Below are 18,138 nucleotides of genomic sequence, written 5' to 3'. Positions count from 1 at the left end.
AATCTTTACACAATATTTCTAAGGCACGGGCCTAGGGCTGTGGCTGGCTGAGAATTAGCTGCTATTGTAGTTTTCTCCTTTGCGGGTTCGCTTTGTTTTGTGCAATCATGTTCCGAAATCCTTGGATATCCAGCTATTTGCGAAATGTCAGATACTCTGAAGAGCAAGGTAAGAGTTTGAAGTCCATTGAAAATACTGTGATTGATAGCAGTCGATTTATAATCTAGATTCAAAAAAAATATCAGGGTTTCTCTCCACTCCCTCTTCAAAAAACATTGCCACTTTAGTTATATGCATTCAGTTTGGCATCTAACTTATTGTTTCCTCAGAGGACACTCTTTAAAATCCGATTAGATGAATCTTCTAATTAGCTTAGCTAGCAGTTGAATTAAGGCCTTGTAGATACCGAGTAACCATTAAGATTCTTTTTTTTTAATGGATAATGCTTATGGCATGCATATGTTAAGGAAAGGCTTGCTTTAAAAATGAGTGATAACATAATGAACAGTTGGAACTTGGAAGAAAAAAATACTGCTTTTAATAAATATACCAAGCAGTCTATAAATAGATATATAAATTGCTTTCCATTAAGAAGTTTTATGAATACAATGGTAATCTGTGACCATTTAAAAAACAAATTATTGATACTTTTGCAGCAGCTGCTTATATTCTGGAGAGAATCTTGGGCATGCTTTTTAGAACTAACTGCCACAGTAGCAACTGGACCCTTTGGGAGAGCCTGGAAAACAGATGTTTTCAATGATGGTCAACATTTTAATGTAATTTTAGTGCTGAATACATGCTACCGAAGAAATAGGAGTTTTGTCAAAAATGTGTAACATCACTGAAAAGACCAGTTATGACTGTTACTGAAGCAAGATATTACAACATATTGAAACATTTTGCTGTCTGTTCTAGGAAGCACGACCCTAACCTTGTGTGCCAATATTTAAGATGCTGTCTGCATTTTAAGCATTGAAATATGGTTTGGTACTTCATCGGCAATGTAGAATTAAGTCATAATATCACATAGCCCTTTCCGTTTGGTTATTTCCCAGTCCTCCTCCATCTTCTTCTCTGTTGAGAGCCTCTCCTGGTTTGGCTTGAGACAGAGGGGAATGTTCTCTTTGGCTTTCTTGAGGCTTTCATGCTGAAGTGAAGTTTCCATGCCAAAAGCTGTGTTGGGTTATACACCATTTAGAATTACTATAAATTTTTATGCATGCCTGGCTTTAATTTAACAAAACTCTTATACTGTTAGAGAATTATTAACAGCTGCTCTTTCCAATAATACAAATTTACTCTTTTTAAAAGTCTCCCCCCCCACACTTTTTTGGGGAGGGGTTGCTATTAAGATACTGAGTTGAAACAGCAAATAATATTCAGTGTTAGGCTTGAATACTGGGTCTGGGTCTGGGATTTTCATTTTTATTTAAGTTGACTTTTCTGAAAGCTTTACTATTCTGTCTGTTGTTTGGATAAAAGAAATGGGAAGAATCTTACTCAACAAGCAGAAAACACTTGATGAAGCCAAGTTAGAGGATGACATTTACTTGCTGACAAGATTGTGAATGTTTGTAACTTGAAAGAATAATTTACTGATTTTCTCCCCCAACCCCCCCCCCACACCAACAAGCTTTTCTGTACTCTTTTTTTAAAAAACTAAGAGACCCTGGCATATTTGAAGTGGGAGAATGAGGAACATACTTTTATATAGCTTCCTTAGAATGTTCCAGATAAGTTTTCTGTTTAAAAAAATAAAATAACTAAGATACATCATATAGGTGCTGTGGATATGGAGCATAGATTTAAAGCAGGGTTTAACAGGGTTCTTCTGATTTCATTGATGGTCTGAAGTTGCGACTGCTGTCAAAGTCTGTGTCATTGTTTTTCTACCATCGCTTTTGCATTATTTCATATTCTCTGTACAGAGTTTTCTATAGGTTGCGTCTCTTCTTGGAGTGTAACTCAGTACATGTCGGGGCAACTCTGCTTGTCCCAGCTCCTTCACAAGGCATACTGGGATAACAGTGAGGCCAGCTTAGTTATGCACAGAGGGCTGTCACCAAACTCCTGTGAAGTTTGATGTTGTTCTCCTTTTGTATGGCCTCTTCAAATTAGGGCCATTCCATGCTTAAATAGTAGGCACAACTGCTTAACAATACAGTGTTGCCTTGAATTTCTTATGTAAATGTGAAATATAAATGATATTACCCCCCTCTCTCCCTCTCCCTCTCCCTCTCCCTCAATTTCTTTGATGTGCATGTGCCCCCTACATATGTACATAGCCATCAACAACAAGATACACCTGTGTTAATTATTTTCCTGATTCCAATTCTGGGTGCATTGCTTGAGGATGATGGGAGGTGTAGTTCGCATCTGGAATTCACTCTGTTAAGGCAGGTTGTTCTTACACATCCCCATTGCTGTGTTCCCCCCTGCCCCGCCACCATTCTGCATTGCCTAATTTGTGCCTATGAACACTTAATCATGGGTGCTTAGCTGCTTTGTTCAGCTCCAAAAAGAGATCTCAGTATTTAAGGCAGAGGTGAAGAAGTGCACCTCTCACCATCCCTGCCTGTTGCCAGGCTGGCCGGAGGTGATGGCACCGTTTCTCCACCCCTGATTGAAGCAGTGATTGACACCATTGGTTGATGTGGTGTATTTTCCTTCCTTCCTTCTAGATTTTGACAAAGAAAATTCAGTCAGGTATAAAACTCCAAGAATACTTCAGAGGAGGAGGACACTAAGGTAAAACCTCTTTAACTGTTTTTGAATGGAACTGGATAGTGCCCAGTGAGAATAAAGACATTGATTTCATTTTCATGGCAAAACAGCAGAGTTTTGCACTTCCTTGGGGACAGCCAGATTTGACTTTTCATATGGCAGAGCACAGTTCATCAGATGCTTAAAGGGTTAATGTCAGTTGCTTGCGGGGAGGAAGTATTTAACTGAAGGTCCAAAAGGCCCTGGAATTCTGAGATATTCCTATGCAAAGTTCAAATAGAAATGTCACAAGCCTCTGGTACTTGTCTAATTTCATGGCCTGTTAACACTGTTCTCCCTCTACCATGTAAGGATGGCTTATCCTCATGCACCTGAAAAGTGGCCTCAACTAGGGATGTACAGATGTGTCTCACGGAGTGACTGGACACTTTTATTCTAGCAGCTGCCCATCAGTGGAGTTGGATTCTGTGCAAATGCATTCATGCATGTTTGCGCAAATTTGGAGTTGTACAAATGTGCACTGTATAAAATGCACAAATTGCTCTCAAATATGCAAATCCTCAAAATGCATATTTTCACATTTTATTTATATGGGCAATACACGTTTCGGTTGGTATTTTTATGTTATATGCTTTTACAACTGAATTTGCATACATGGAAATGTTAAAAAATGAGTTTCCAGTTTTCTGGAATCTTTCTGACTTAGAACAACCCAGTCCAGTATCCAGTCAAATTTTTAGAAATTCAAACTCATTGGGGATTTCTCTGAAATTTTGAGCGGGGAGGGCTTGATATTTTTGTTAAAGGTCATCGGCAAACCTTCAGGGCTTTCTTGAGCCATCCAGTACCACCCTCTTGTGCTTAAAAGGAGCCACTTTGCTGATCAAGGACAACAAACCATACAAATGAGATTGCTTTTATTATATATCATCCTTCTCTCACCTGGTGCCCTCCTGATGGTTTGGACTTCAGCTTTCAGTAGCTGAAGTCAGCATGACCAATGGCCAGAATTCTGGGAGTTGTAGTCTAAAACATTTGGATGGCACCATGTTGGGGGAGACTGTATGGATGATATGCATATGTTTCTCTTTGTTTTATTTTATTTTAAATGTAGGGTGTGTTCATGTTTGCTCCCTTTCCATGTAGAAGTTCAAGGTGATGGCTTCTTTGGATGTGAAAAACATTGATTCCTAATGGCAAACTACAAGTTTCCTTGGGGTTTGACTTAATGGTGTTGTGGACTGTTGGGAGTAGTAATTAGGTTAATAGGACAGATATTCATAGATGTCATGTCCCAGCAGCAGAGAGCAATGCTTATTCTTTTCCTAAAACCTTCCTTCTTTACCCAAATTGTCAGCCAGGTAAAAGATCTCAGTAAGATTTGGTGGTTTGTTCAAAATTGGCTAGCTTTAAAAGAGTAAAGTGTTTGAAGACTGGAAAGCTTATTCCTGTGAGATGTGCTTTTATGTCCACCTTGCAAATGTCAAAGTGCCATGGAAAAGGAAAGGTATGAAAAGAAAAGGGTAGACGTTAAACTCATGACTCCGTTATTCTTACAGTTGTTTTTGTGAAATTCATTCATGAGGTCCTTTCCAGTTAAAGAAGCTGGAAGTGTTTGAGGGTGTTTTCTGTGGCTGCTGTGAAGTGTCTAGATCTTAACTAAGGATTTGCAGAGGGAGATGGAAGTAGGAAGCAGGGTCATTGCACTAGTCCTGCTGAAAGTCTGAATTCCTCTTCTCTCCCCTCCCCAGTCCTTTTTCCTCATGTGTTGTCTCTTGAGATTGTAAGCCTATTGTCAGGAGCTTTCTTCTATTACTGATTATTTGTAATCTGCTATGAGACCCCTTTGAACCAAGAGAAGGATAAAAATATGTCAAATGGAGTAGATAGAAAGATTAAAGTAGGGCAAATTATGTAATTGCTTCACTTCACTGATACTAGAAAATGCAAAAATTGTGAAGCAGTATAGATCTTACAGGCCTGCCACAAGTCGCTAATAGTACTATCCTATAATGACTCCTCAGGAGTAATCCCCATTGAGTTCAGTGGAACTTCCTTTCAGGTAAGGGAGTATAGGTTAGCAATGTAAGTTATAGAAGTGGTTAGGAATCGAGGAAGCACTACTTCATGGAGAGAATAATAATTATAAATGCTTTTCTGTTAAAATCATAGCTGGAAAGCACTTTTTCTGCATTAATAAAGTTCCACAATGTTTTTAGGCTACATCACACTGTAGAAATTGTCAGGAAGGATGAAAAATTTACAAAAGAAAATTACAAAAGCAGGCAGGATTGACTTACAGATCTAGATAACTTCATTGGTAAACTTACTTATTTTTACACAAAATTATGTATCACTTTCCAACCAAATGAGTTAAAGAAAATTCTGATCGTTTTCAACAATACAAGTGCAGTAAAATAATAAAACTATAATCAAGCTCCTGCATGAAAATGGGGGTGTGGTCTTAAGCAAACGTCTAAAAATCAAGGAATCTGTCTGAGGTCTCATCAGGAATACGGACACAAGTTTTAAAATCGCAATTTGTCTTAATTTTGTATGCACCTAAACCAGAAGTGGGTGCCAATCCTTTGCAACAATATGTCCAACTAGAAGGCTGGCTACTGCAATAAAGATGGTTCTTTTAGGACCATCTCAAGGTTCATTAATGTGGATGCCTCTAGCCAACTTTAACTTTAGAAAAGCAATGCTAAGTGACCAAGAAGCAAGCAAATGAAGACAGGAGATGTGGTGAAGTATTGCCTGTAGCAGATGAAGTTGTGTGATCTGAACCTCTCCAGTAACACAGACCAACACTATGAACTATCCAAGTATCATTTAGCTATGCCGTTGTGGGTTCCGATAGTGCACACTTAGCACAGCTTGAGTACTTGCTCAGCTTTCCACAGCTTTGCTAAAGTAAGATGATGATGATGTTTCAGTTTTCAGAAGGAGTTTTCCTTTGAGGATAAAGAAGAGCTTGGAAACAGTACCAAGGATATTGACGCCAGCCTGTTAGCAGTGCTGCCAAAAGGTAGGTACTGGGTGGGTTGTTGCGTACAGGCACACCAAGGGTGGCCTCCAGGATCTGCCTTCTTCTGGCATTAGGGCTTTGCTCATGGAAGGTGCCTCCACCCAACTTCAAGGGATTCCCCCCTCCAACCGAGGCTATCGCTCACCCATTTAGCAGGGTCCCCCGTGTCAGAGCCATCTCCCCATCTCTTCTTCAGAAGGTAAGCACAGACACTGATCTTCTGTCATGTTAATTTGGCAATCACTAACTAAGTTTTGTTAGAATTCTATAAAATATGTTCATTAAGGTGAATGAATCCTCTTACAGGAAAGAGGATTTCAGAGTAAGTGTCCATCACATGCCATACTCGTAACACCAAAAGCCTGCATAATAACAGAGTTTGTGTTGCTTCAGAGCCAGTCACTAAGAATGCCATACACTTCTTCATTGATCTCGCCTCCTTAATTGATGGATCGCTCTTGGGTCTGTCACTCCCATTCTCCCCTTCTGCTCCTTCCAGGTTTCCCACAGTATCTCAGACTGACTGTTCACTCCCAGCACTTTGCTTATCGCAGTTTGGCTGACCTTGGCACTGCAGTATCAAATTCCCCTCCTGCTTGTCTTCTAAATCAGAAATTATTCCCACAACCTGAGTAGGCCCTTTTGAAGCAGCAGCAGACGTTTCAGAGGGTTTGAGGGGCTGCTATGAGGATGAGAGGGTCAGAATTCCCATTCTGCTAGCCCAGTTCATGCACCTAAACTAGGGTCCAAACCACATTCTTTATAAACACAACTATCTTCTTGGAAAAAGCAGGGAATTTATTCTGAAATTTTAACTCCAATCCATGCAAAATATGACATACTGAAATAAATACTGAATTTCATTCCAGTGTACAAGATTTTCCAGCAATGTTCATTCACCTTTAAACTAAAAGCACCTGCAGATAAGAACTGCACAAGGCTGCTTGGTGCGTGTGTGTGTGTGTGTGTGAGACAAACCATTAGCAATACACTGAGATGTTACACACAGGGTGGCTTATGTGACTGTTTAGTAACTGGGCTTTAGGGTTCCATGTGTAAGTGCTTTAGGCTGTGGGGTTAGACTTCCAATTTTATTTGCAGTGTGCTGTGATCATGGAGCAGTGCCCTCGCAAGACCTCTTACAGAGGAGTAGCACCAGATAACTCCCACACAAGCCAAGAGGCGTCCTGCAGGAGAAAGCAGTGATCATCTCCTCCCACTCCCAGGGTCACTGCTTAGTCTGGCATGGTGATAGAGGAGCCCCTTCCTGCCCATTGCCATTTCTGTTTACTCCAAAATATCCCATTCCCATTTTTGTTCCTGAGTGTTGCTCTGAAACTGGCCACAATCCAAGTCATTCAAATTCCCTTTGCTTTATAAAAGAGTCACAGATGGACAGCTATAATGCGCAAAATGTTTCCAGGAGGTTGCTGAGGGAGTTCAGTGTTGTCTTACAATTCGGAAATGCGGAATACTCCAAGTACCAATTTAGACCTATCTGTGTCTTCCCCTTGTGGAAGAAGCTGCAAAAAGCTTTTAATTTTCCTCTTAAACTAGTCCCTAAAATAGACTATACAGGGCTGTCATGTGACTTACATCTCAGTCTTATATCTTTTTCCTGCCTTAAGATGTTTCCCACATCATGAAACATTTACTAGCATGATAGGGAGACTGTTACTTCCTGAAAGTTAAAGCTTCTTGACAGGAATAAAATACAGGCAGATATATTGCAGCTTTCTTTCTTTTTTAATGCCCTTGTAGTGAATCTAGGACATTCTGACATAGGCATACTTCATCCAACGGGTGTCTTAAGTAAATACACTTTGAACAATATATAGCTTTCAAAGCTAAGATGATTTCTGATGGAATTTATTGCAAAATAGCTGAGAAAGTACCCTGAGCAGCATTCCAAAATAGGCTAAAAATCAAAGTGCTCTTGCTCTTTCCCTGATGGGTGAAGTTCTGGCACTTTCACACTCTGCAATATCCATGCAAGTAATCAACTTAAGCAAAGCTGGTGTGAATGCAGACTGGGTCACATCTCTTAACAATGCTTCTCCCCTCACTTGCAAATGCTCTGTATTTGGCAGCTGTGCTGGGTAACTTCCTGCAGCTCAGTCTTAATTTCGACCGTCAAACATTTATCCTGATGTCCAGCCCAGCCCAGCACGCCTGCGTGAAATTGTATACCTCACAATGGAATCATGAAAATAGTGAGTGTGCTAGTGATTTGCACAGACAACATACACATTACAGGCCGTATGGAAACAGCAACATCTCATTGACCACCTTTCTCAGGGGTTTACTAACCTGTTTGGAAACAGAATACCCTTAAACATAAGTGAAGGTGCATTTTGCTTACAAGAACACGCAGAGGAGCTGGATGCAGGCTGCCTGCCTGCTCGCTCAGTTTAAAGGGGAATGGGAGCGCAGTCACTTTGGGAGAGTCTCCAGTAATATTTTAGCCTCTGTAACTGATACAACTGTCTGGAATCTCAAGTGTGGAAAAAGTGTAATCCTGCACAGCCTAGGTCTGCGTTATTTTTGTCACAGTCTTGCTTTGGAAGGTGTTGAGGAGATAGTCCACCAGGCTGTTGCCTTTACTTAGGGCTGCCAAACTGCCATTGCATCCCAACACTAAGGGTACCAAAAGGAAGCACAGTGCCCATATACTTAGGAGTGTGTGTTTTACCTCCTAACAGGCCAGGGATCCCTGAATGCATGGAAGGGGAAGGCCCTAGAGGCGGGGGAAGTGTATGTTCGCCCCACCCCTCGGCTCGGAACAGGAGCACTCACAGGCGGTGGGGGATAAGCAACAACATTTTCTTGCAGGTCTCACTTTTAAATAAAACATGGGGGATTTTGCTTTGGGGCATCATAGCTCAGTTTAAAAGGAAGAAACATCCTGGCTGTTTCTGTATATGTTGCATGCTGGTGGCTACACTGATGGCAGCTTCTGGCCTGAGCACTGACCTACAGAACCGTTGGCCAAGTTACGCGTTGCTTATACGCCTTCGACCCTTATTTCTTCAGCTTGTACCTAATGATTGAAGCCTACAGAGAAGTGATGCACATGCACCCACAGGCCTCCTTCAAAACCTGTGTTGTGCTTAGCTTTAGTGTTGCTGAGCAGCCATGGTGTCCGTGGTCCAAGCAGCAAAACTACATAATGTCACGTACTGTCAGAGCTGCATTAGTAACAGTCAGTAAAAGCCCGGTGCTTGTTGGATTCTGAAGTGGCTTGGTGGAGGCATGATAGGTGTGGTTTTTTAAAAAGATGAACAAACAGACGTTGCATCCCTGTTCACTGAAAGCACCAAAGGAGCTATTGCCTTCAGTTCAGTAGGCCATATTTTGCTCAGAGGCCCTGTGCTGAGTGACACTATTAGTGGAAGCGAGATGTGTAGCAACTGTGCCCATGACCTTTTCAATGGTGGGACCCTAATTGTGGAATACTCTCCGTAGGAACTCAGATGTTACTGTATCCTCTCCGCCAGGCTGCCACCTTCACCGGCTCCTCCTCCTTCCCTCCTCCCTCTCCCTTTTTCTCTCTTTGTCATTCATGTCTAGTGAAATGTCCTCCTTTTCCCAGGCATTCAGCATACAGTGTTTACCTTGATACTTTGAATACTATTCTTTTTCCCCAGGGGAAGGACAGTAAGAAAGCCAAAGAAGAAAAAGCTGCTACCCCTTTTTTAGTCAAAACCAATTGTTATCTGACTTAACATTTTGTTTATAATTGTTTTGTAAAAATGTAAGCCCTTTCTATTTGCAAAACACCTTGCTTCAGTGTTTTAATCCTTTTTCTGGGGGGGGGGGGTGTTGTTTTGTTTTGTTCTAGTTTCTGAATTAAGAAAACTCTTTGAACCAAACCAACAGGATACCTTAGAAATGAAGAGGTAATTCTACAACTTCCTCTTTGCACTTTAATAAATATTATTTTTAAAAACTTGTTAGTATAAAGTACATTTACTGCTCCGGCCTGACCTCTTCTTTCATATTTCTCAGGAAAGAGAGGATAGCTAGGCGTTTAGAGGGAATTGAAAATGATGCTCAGCCCGTCCTTTTACAGAACTGTCCTGGGCTGGTTACCCATCGCTTGCTAGAAGAAGACACACCAAGATATATGCGTGCCACAGACCCATATAGTCCTCACTTTGGTAAGAAATATATTTCTAATATAGGCTAATATTAATATTAGTCAAGCAGTGTAACAAATTTGGACTTGTAGAAATTATGCTTAGCTATGATTGGGCATCATATAGTCCTTGAACTTTATCACCTTGTAACCTGCTAGCAAAAAAAAAGTTCAGAAGCGTATTTTTTGAGCTTGTTGGGTTGGATTTAGTAATCCCGTTCCAGACTCTGATCCAGTGTTGGCTCCCACTGAATGAAGGGGTGGAGGTTGTTTTTGCTCCTCCCATCTTCATACAGTTCTCACTACGCCCTCATGCACTGTTATAGAGCCCCCTGGAGTAGATTTGCAAGGGATTTGTGGCTCTGTGGTGGGAAGAAGGACATCCATGAAATTGCCTCCTGAATAAAAGCATTGTGGGAACAGAACTCCACTTGCTGCATAGCTGGATGCTACCGAAAGTAAGAACTGGTGGTCCTACAAGGGGCTCGGACAAATGCTTGTCTCATCAGCTGCAATTAGCCAGAAGAGCCAAATGTAGCCTGGATATTGAGAGAGGTATGCCCGGGAAGCCAGATTTTGGAGGCAGAGAGCTGAGCCTGCTGCGTTCATGCCCAGTTGTGGGCTTCCAGGATGCATTTGTCTGGCCCTTGGACCTGATGCAGCAAGCTGCTGTTTTCTTCTAATGTATGGTTTAAAAAAATTCTTTAATGTGGGCTGTACAAAAAGGTGATTAGAAGAGACTTTATATGGAGATACTGCATTTACGAAGTAATGAAGCTGAAAAAATACACATCATGTAGGGGATTTTACTGTGTTTTGGTATGATGTTGCAAATGATGAACTCCCCTCAGTTTCAGTCAGCAATGCAACTGTCTCTCTAGATGTACATAAGGAAGATATAGAAAGATTCAAGAACTGGTGGGCCACTGATGTCCTTGAACTATGTGAGTGGGGGATGGAGAGAGAAGAAAGAATGCATGTAACCCCAGACCATTTTTAGCTACACACTGGGGAGGTTCTTAATCCATAGAGCCAAAAGCAAAGGCTTTTGGTACAGGTTCTTCTAGGAATCCTGCTAACCTATGTTTTCCCATATTCCTTGGCATCCAGTGCAAATATTGTAAGTTATACTGAACACAGGTATATAGAAGGAAATTTTAGAGTGCTTCCAGATGGAGGATTCCTACTGCTAATAACCTATAGGCATCTGCAAGCACCCTGAAAGAGAAAAGGTGGATGATTAGAGAACTGACACCTTCAAATCTGTAGTTTTGGTTAGTTCCCAAAAAACAAGAGAATAATTGAAGAGAAGTCAGGAAAAACTGCTGACCCTTCTATATTGTTATAGGAAGATCAAATGAAGAAGCAGCTTCGGATTCTTCAGTAGAAAATCACAGTAGATCCAGATACCCTGCAGAATCCACTGAAGGAAAGCCAAAGGCCTCTTCTTACAGTCCATTAGTCATGGATTCACAGGGGCTTGAATCCAAAGCAGAAAGGATAGCTAGGTACAAGGCAGAAAGACGACGTCAGTTAGCTGAAAAATACGGCCTCTCGATAGATTCAGATGTGGATTCAGAATATTCATCCAAATACACCAGGACAAGGAAAGAACAGGATGTGGCTGAGAAGCGAGTACAGAAGAGCGAGAAGAAAGAGGACGAAAGCAAAGATTATGGTTCTCTGTATCTGGCAAGAACTGAAAATAAGGAGCTGAGGGTTGCTGCTTCAGAGTCAAAGGAATATTCTGGGCAGGAGAAAGAGAGTTCTCCAGAAAGGGAAAAACTGCATTTGAATGAGGACTATGAAAGAAAAGCCCCAGAGCCCAGTTCTAATAGAAATGATCTACCCTCTGCATCAGAGAATTCGGCATCCTTTTCCTTTTTGGGCCATGACTCCTCCGTAAGTGAAGTGCCAAGCTCTCCAAAGCAAACTCGCAGGGTTTCCCTTTCCTCTCCAAAACATCAAGCTTCACCAAGTCATTCCCTCAATGACTCCAGATTAGGGTAAGTATACATGGTAGCTACTTCAAGGGCCTTGGAATATCTTTACTATTTTATGATGGTGATGATGGTAAGAAGAAAGCTGATCTCATGGTGTAGGTTTTATGACTGGAAAGCAGATCTACAAAGGAAGCAGAAAGTGTTCAAGCTACACACTGTGTCTCAGTGTTTTTAGATCAAAGGTGGCAGAAAGTAACAGCAGACCAAGCTTACATTCTGCATGTCTGAGAACTGCTATTTATGAGGTTTATGAGGACTATTTGTTCAATGAGCAGAGAACTATTTGAGGAAAGGAGTTTTGGAAAGGACAACATGCTCAAAATGCTTATACCTTTTAAAAAGAAAGCATATTATGTACAAGTCTGGAAAGGAAAATTTATGTTATTTGTCCTCAAATGATTATGGAAAAACACAGTGTTAAATCTTAGACAATCCTGATATTAATTCAAAGGGTGCAATAACTCTTATCCAACTCCAGTTGGATTTTTCTGTCCACCCACAAGCATGGCCTCTTTGTTCCAGCCCTTCCCTGTCCATGGAACATCTGGGCCAACTTTACCTGTGTCCTGTTATTATCTGGCTGGTGGTGCTACCTGGGGCTACACAGTGTTGTGTAGTCAGAATAAAAAGTTTCCTGAGATTTTGCAGAAAAGGAAGGAGAATTTTAATGTGCCATTTTCTTTTGTATTGAATTGAATTCTTTACAAGCAGAGAGAAAGCGAAAGCAAAGTTGTGTTTCATAGCAAATATGACAATAGCGATGATGGAGAGAGAAAAGAGAGTTTCTCAGCACTTTGAACCCTGAGGCTAGTTCTAAAGGAAAAATAGCACAGGAGGTAGCTGTGATTAGTAGCAGGAGAATACTCCTGCCAAAGCCTTAGTTCTGAGGGACTGGGGAGCCGCCACTTGGGAGGCCGTTGAAGAGAAATACAATAGCAGAGAGAGCCAGATCACTGGAAGGAAGCTACTCTTTCCTTTATAGGCATCTTAATAGAGTTGGCTAATCAAGAATAACTACCCCAATGGCGCCTTAGTTGTAACAGCACATAAAAGCCAAGAGGGAGAAGATTAATCCAAACTGAATTGGGCTGTCAAGGACAGGACCTTCTGGGGGACATTCATTCAAGGGGTCACCATAAATTGGAGAGAGACGTAATAACAGAATTGAGGAGAGAGCCACAAGAGTGGGTATCTCTGGTATCACACGTTCAAATATATAGACTACTTGGAAGAACGCTCTTTCCACATAGTAGAGATTACTGATTTCCACATAGTAGAAGGAGATTACTTTCTCAGAACCCAGCCTCAAATTTATGTGCTTGTCCTACCTTCAGATTGTTTTCACTCCTAAATAAAGCCCCCTCAGGCAGCTGTAAACACACTGAGGCTTAAGGCTACATGAGGGAAACAAGCCGGTTTCTACATTTCTCTGGTTTCTTCATAACTTGTTCATAAATAACTATTGGCGTCAAAGAAACAAACATTGCCTGCAAGCACTTCAGTTTAAGTGGGTTTTAGATTGTAACTTTCAACATGTTCAAAAAGAATTTTCAGCTGGCCACAGGCAAGGGCCTCCCATGTCACTTCATAGTACGTAGTTGCACAATTTAACTCTCCAGTATTTTATTGTGCACTCAGAAATGAGATGAGTGTTAATTCTTAATTGGTCATTGCTATGGCTGCACTTTTTGCCACTGACTTGTCTAAATTTCTGAACCAGTAAAAAGACTAAGAAAATTAGATTCTCTATGACTATGTGGTTTTCAGGTTTTATGTGCAATGGGGACAGGATTCCATCTCTTTCAGTGTGGCTCTCAAAAGATCACTTCTCTCTTACATAATTATGCAACTATCCAGCTAGGCTGATAGAAGTCTTTATTCAATCCAAGCCATTTTCTCTGCATGGAAATTTCATGGACACTTTCGGCAGTTGTAGAAGATTCCCTCCACTTAATTTTTTTCAGCAGTTTGGGAAGGATTGTTGTGAGAGCCAAGGGGATGTTTGCTCATTCAGGAAGCATTGCCCTAGTTCTAAACGGACTTAATTTGCTCTCAATGGCACTAGCAGGCAAGCTGGCCTGGTAGGCTGTGTGGAAGGGTGATGTCATCGTGTTTGCTACAGGAGAAAACAGAAAGCAGAAGAAGCTGAAACAGGAAACAAGGGAATGAAAGAAACAGTAGCAATAGGGCTGAATGGCTTCCAGGGAATCTACGGGGGGGGGGGGGGGGATCTCCTGTAGTGAAGGGTAGTAAGTGATGGAACTTTGGTTACACTGTATCCTTAAAAAATATGAATCACCTGATAAATAATTAACATATTTTAATATTGATTGCTAATTTAAATGCCTTTAAGTTCTTGCCTTCTTGATCCAGAAAATGTATGTTTAAAACCACTCCCAACTGGAATGATTTCTTATCATTTCTTCAAATGGCACGTGATCCTTCTGTGTGTTCCTTGCACACTAAGGTATATGTGCACACACCTCGTTAGCATAGATCAAAGTACACATAAAGCAAATCTAAATCAGGGCGTTCTCACATAGTCATTTTCCTCATCCTTTCCATTTTGGCTTCATCTCAGGTCAGTATGATCCCCTCTAAAGCTCTTGTATGCAAAAGATTAAGCTAGTTCACTCTGGCATCAAACTCTCAAGCTTGCATACTTTTCAGGATCTGCAGCTCCTTGGAAAAGGAATACTGAGTATTGCAAGGGACCAAATGTGGAAGCCATTGCTCTACTTACTATTATTATTATTTAGTTTGGTGCAATTTCTGCGTGAATGAAAACTGGCACAACTTGTTGTTTATCGGTGCAAGTCAGAAAGCAAGTATTTGTTATGTGAATCTGGTCTGAAAATTTACTTTTAAAGGAGGCAATTAGTCGTTTACTTGCTTGGATCATTTCCAGTTTAAATGCTTTTCTTGCATAGCTGCTACTTGTTTTTTAAAATGTGGAACGACTCACTGCATATTCTCATGGTTGTGAGTCCTAAGGGTTCGTTTCCTCATTCATTACTGATGGCTAGTTAATATTTGAAATGTTCTTTTTGATATTTTCATCTGTGTTGGTTTTGATTTTACTGTTTTGGGTTTATATTATTGTAAGCTGCTTTGAGGGTATTTTTCTGTTTGATGATATATAAATTGAATACATAAATATTGGCAGAAAAGGAGAACATTCTCCCCCTGGGCTGCTATTCTTCAAAAGCAATGAAAGGGTGCTTTTATTTTGAACAAAACCCCAGTAAAGGATTCTAGTTAATTTAGTTAAGAAGTAAAAGATAAGGATAAAGTAGTGCTTATATTCCGGATAAATCTGTCTTCCTTTTCTTTAATCACTTACAGCATTCTCTTTTCCTCTCATCTTTTCTTCCTACTTTGAAAATGAAACTTCAGAATAAACCTCTCTTAAAACATACCAATCAACTCTTCAGAATTAGTTTTCTTAAGGTATCATTTGTTAATTTGAATCAGTTGCTAGCTTATTTCTTGGGAATATCTTGCTCAGCTTAAGCATCAAGCAGGACATGAAATAATTTCAGTGGATAGTTTTGCCAAGCATGCATACACATACCTAGGAGAAGTAGTCCATCTTGTGGACATTATTGTCCTTATAATTTCTGTGTATATTCTAGATATATTCCAGTTCAGAAGCAACTATGCTAAAACTGCCATTTTCCTTTTTACGTTTTGTGAGCAAAAGTCTTTTTATTAATCACAAGATAACTGTGTTAGGATTAGGGGCACAATCTCATGCTTCTTTGGATGGAAAAGCAAGTCCTTCAACTCCCAGCGTGCCCGAGCCATGGCAGTGTGGTGTAGTAGATAACAGTGCAGGACTGGGACTCAAGCAGCCTGGGTCCTAGTCCCCACTCAGCCATGGAGCCACCTGGCTGACTTCGGGCCAGTAACAGTCTCTCAGCCCAGCCTACCTCACAGGGTTGCTGTGGGGATAAGATTAAGTGCAGGAGGAGAATGCTATAAGGCACTTTGAGTTCTTTGTAAGCAAAAAGGCAGTTTATAAATCTAATCAATAAACAAACCAGCATAAGATTGTGCCCTGATGGTATGGGAGATGAGCATGGAAATCAAGTGTGCATGCATTGACATATTGTTAAAAAAATAAAAATCTGAAGCTCTATTTTCTATAGTAGTGCAGGGAAAACAAAACTCGATTGGTTTCTTCAGAAAGATTCGGATGGGGACACAGCTTCTCTTATCAACTGGCCTTCCAGGTATACTGCCATGTAGCTGTGTGACTTAAATACTAATAGAGTGCTAACTTTCTCCTTTTTCTGTTTCCCTTCTCTCATGTTAACAATGTTATCGACATCAATTGAAGGCACTGGATAAGAAAATGCAGTTTCCATTTAATGAACTGCTCTGATGAAACTAACCCTCCCTTGGGAATTCCTCTCTTTTTAATTTATTGGACACTTACACCTCATTGATATTTTGGTAGGAAGCAATAGACGGGGCTCTAATGTTTGCTCCACAGCTAAATTAAAGCATTACATTTAGCCTGTCATTAGCATGTTTAGCCCTCCTTATAGTCTGCAGTGCAACAGATTAGCCTCTGAAATGTTGCAAGCACCAAATATAGGAGCTTCTTTTCTCATGCTGTGGAGTTTTCATAATATGAAAATGTGTAGGAGGATAGAGTTAATATTTAAGACTTTCTTTGAAACTCTGAACAGCTTGCACCTTGTAACACATAGAATTCTCATAAAGGTTTGCTATCTTCCTAGAAAATGGGAAAGGTGAAGTAGTCATAAACCAGGCTGCTAAAACATGCTACAGTAACATTTAATTTGTTTATTGCTATACGTCATATGCATATGAGAATATCTTTGTTAAAAATGTAGTATGTGATCACTCCTAAGCTGTAATACTTTCTAAAGCAAGTAACATGTAGAAAGTAACAGATCTTGCAAATACCATATAGTAAGGGTACAGCAATACTTAAAAGAGAATTGTTGGGCATGGATTACATGTCCCACCCAGACTCTGACACATGTCTGACACATAGATGCATATAGTTACTTTTGATGCATATAGTTAAGGCTAATCAGAGCTTGTTCTCCAGCTCTAAACTATGGCTGATATCACAACGTGACTCATGGTTAGAGTCATTGTCTACCATTCAAGACAGTAGTAAAATTTGTACTTGGGGCAATAATGTAGCTCAGACTGCTAGGTTTCTTCCCATCTTTAGGATGTTCATTGTCAATATTTGGATTGGTGGATATGCACAGCTGCTTAGTACTGTTACATAAAAATGGATGCATAAGTAGTTAAACGGCTCTGTTAACACGGACACGCTATTTTCAATTCACAAAGGCATGCATCACAGGACAGCCAGTGTGGTGTGGTTAAGAGTGCTGGGATTTAGGAAATCTGGTTCTAGTTCCCATTCAGCCATGAAGGCCACTGGGTTACTCTGGCCTAGTCACAGACTCTCAGCCTAACCAACTTGATAGCATGGCTGTTGTGAGGATAAAATGGAGAGAAAGGGAACCATATAAGCTGCCTTGTGTCCCTTGCAAGAGGAAGAAAGCTTATATAATATTCCATCTCCCCTCCATTTTATTATCACAACAACCCTGTAGGTTGAGATAAGGTGAGGTAAGCTGACAATTAGGACTGATTCTTTATGAGCTTTATGACTGAACGGGGACTAGAGTTTGAACCTCCCACTTTGCAGTCCGACACTCTAGCCACTAAACCACACTGGCTCTCTTTATAACCAAAAGTGATTCATAGTCTCAACAAAATCTTTTTTTTATTCCCACAACTATATCAGGGGAGTAATTTTTATAAAATAATGGCCTGCCTCTGCAGTATGAAAAAGCCATATATTTCTGCTATGCAAATGAGCCTGTCCCAACTTTCACCTTCACCCTTTTACCCAGTCTTCTTCGTTTACACTCAAGAGGAGGAGATTGAAAGCATGCCCTTCCTTTTTCAAATGACCTAGTTTGCCATGACATTTCAACTCAGAGGATTGTGGCTTGTTTAATATGAACTAAATGTAGTGTGAATAAGCCCAGATCAAACCATGATTTCAGATCCTGGCTTGTTTTTAAACTACAGTGTAACTCAAGTATGATTCTGGACATCACAGGCAACTTGATAGGTTTTTAAAGGATTAGGTCCATGTCTCCTGCAAAAATGCCTTTTAGAGATGTAGGAACATTCTGACTCTCCTGAGGAAGAACAGTTAGAATTGGTAGCTGGGT

At 40.5% G+C, this 18,138-nt stretch overlaps 1 protein-coding gene across 13 annotated transcripts in view; it reads left to right on the top strand.

The window, feature by feature from the left end:
• SVIL (supervillin) overlaps nucleotides 1-18,138 on the top strand; it is a 113,086-nt gene that overhangs the window by 35,768 nt on the left and 59,180 nt on the right. For 10 of the 13 annotated variants that reach the window (XM_044424844.1, XM_044424837.1, XM_044424841.1 and 7 more), the window contains 6 exons: nucleotides 2,685-2,751; nucleotides 5,667-5,758; nucleotides 9,600-9,657; nucleotides 9,767-9,918; nucleotides 11,245-11,902; nucleotides 16,051-16,134. In XM_044424844.1, coding sequence (XP_044280779.1) covers nucleotides 2,685-2,751; nucleotides 5,667-5,758; nucleotides 9,600-9,657; nucleotides 9,767-9,918; nucleotides 11,245-11,902; nucleotides 16,051-16,134 — 1,111 coding nt within the window. The remainder of the gene's footprint in view (nucleotides 1-2,684; nucleotides 2,752-5,666; nucleotides 5,759-9,599; nucleotides 9,658-9,766; nucleotides 9,919-11,244; nucleotides 11,903-16,050; nucleotides 16,135-18,138) is intronic. The other 3 variants (XM_044424849.1, XM_044424848.1, XM_044424839.1) reach the window with 2 other exon arrangements.

Source organism: Varanus komodoensis, unplaced genomic scaffold (assembly GCF_004798865.1).
Source record: "Varanus komodoensis strain SLA01 unplaced genomic scaffold, ASM479886v1 scaffold15, whole genome shotgun sequence".
Taxonomy (NCBI): Eukaryota; Metazoa; Chordata; class Lepidosauria; order Squamata; family Varanidae; genus Varanus; species Varanus komodoensis.
The sequence above is the reverse complement of the archived record's forward strand: the minus strand, read 5'-3'. Positions and strand labels throughout refer to the sequence as shown.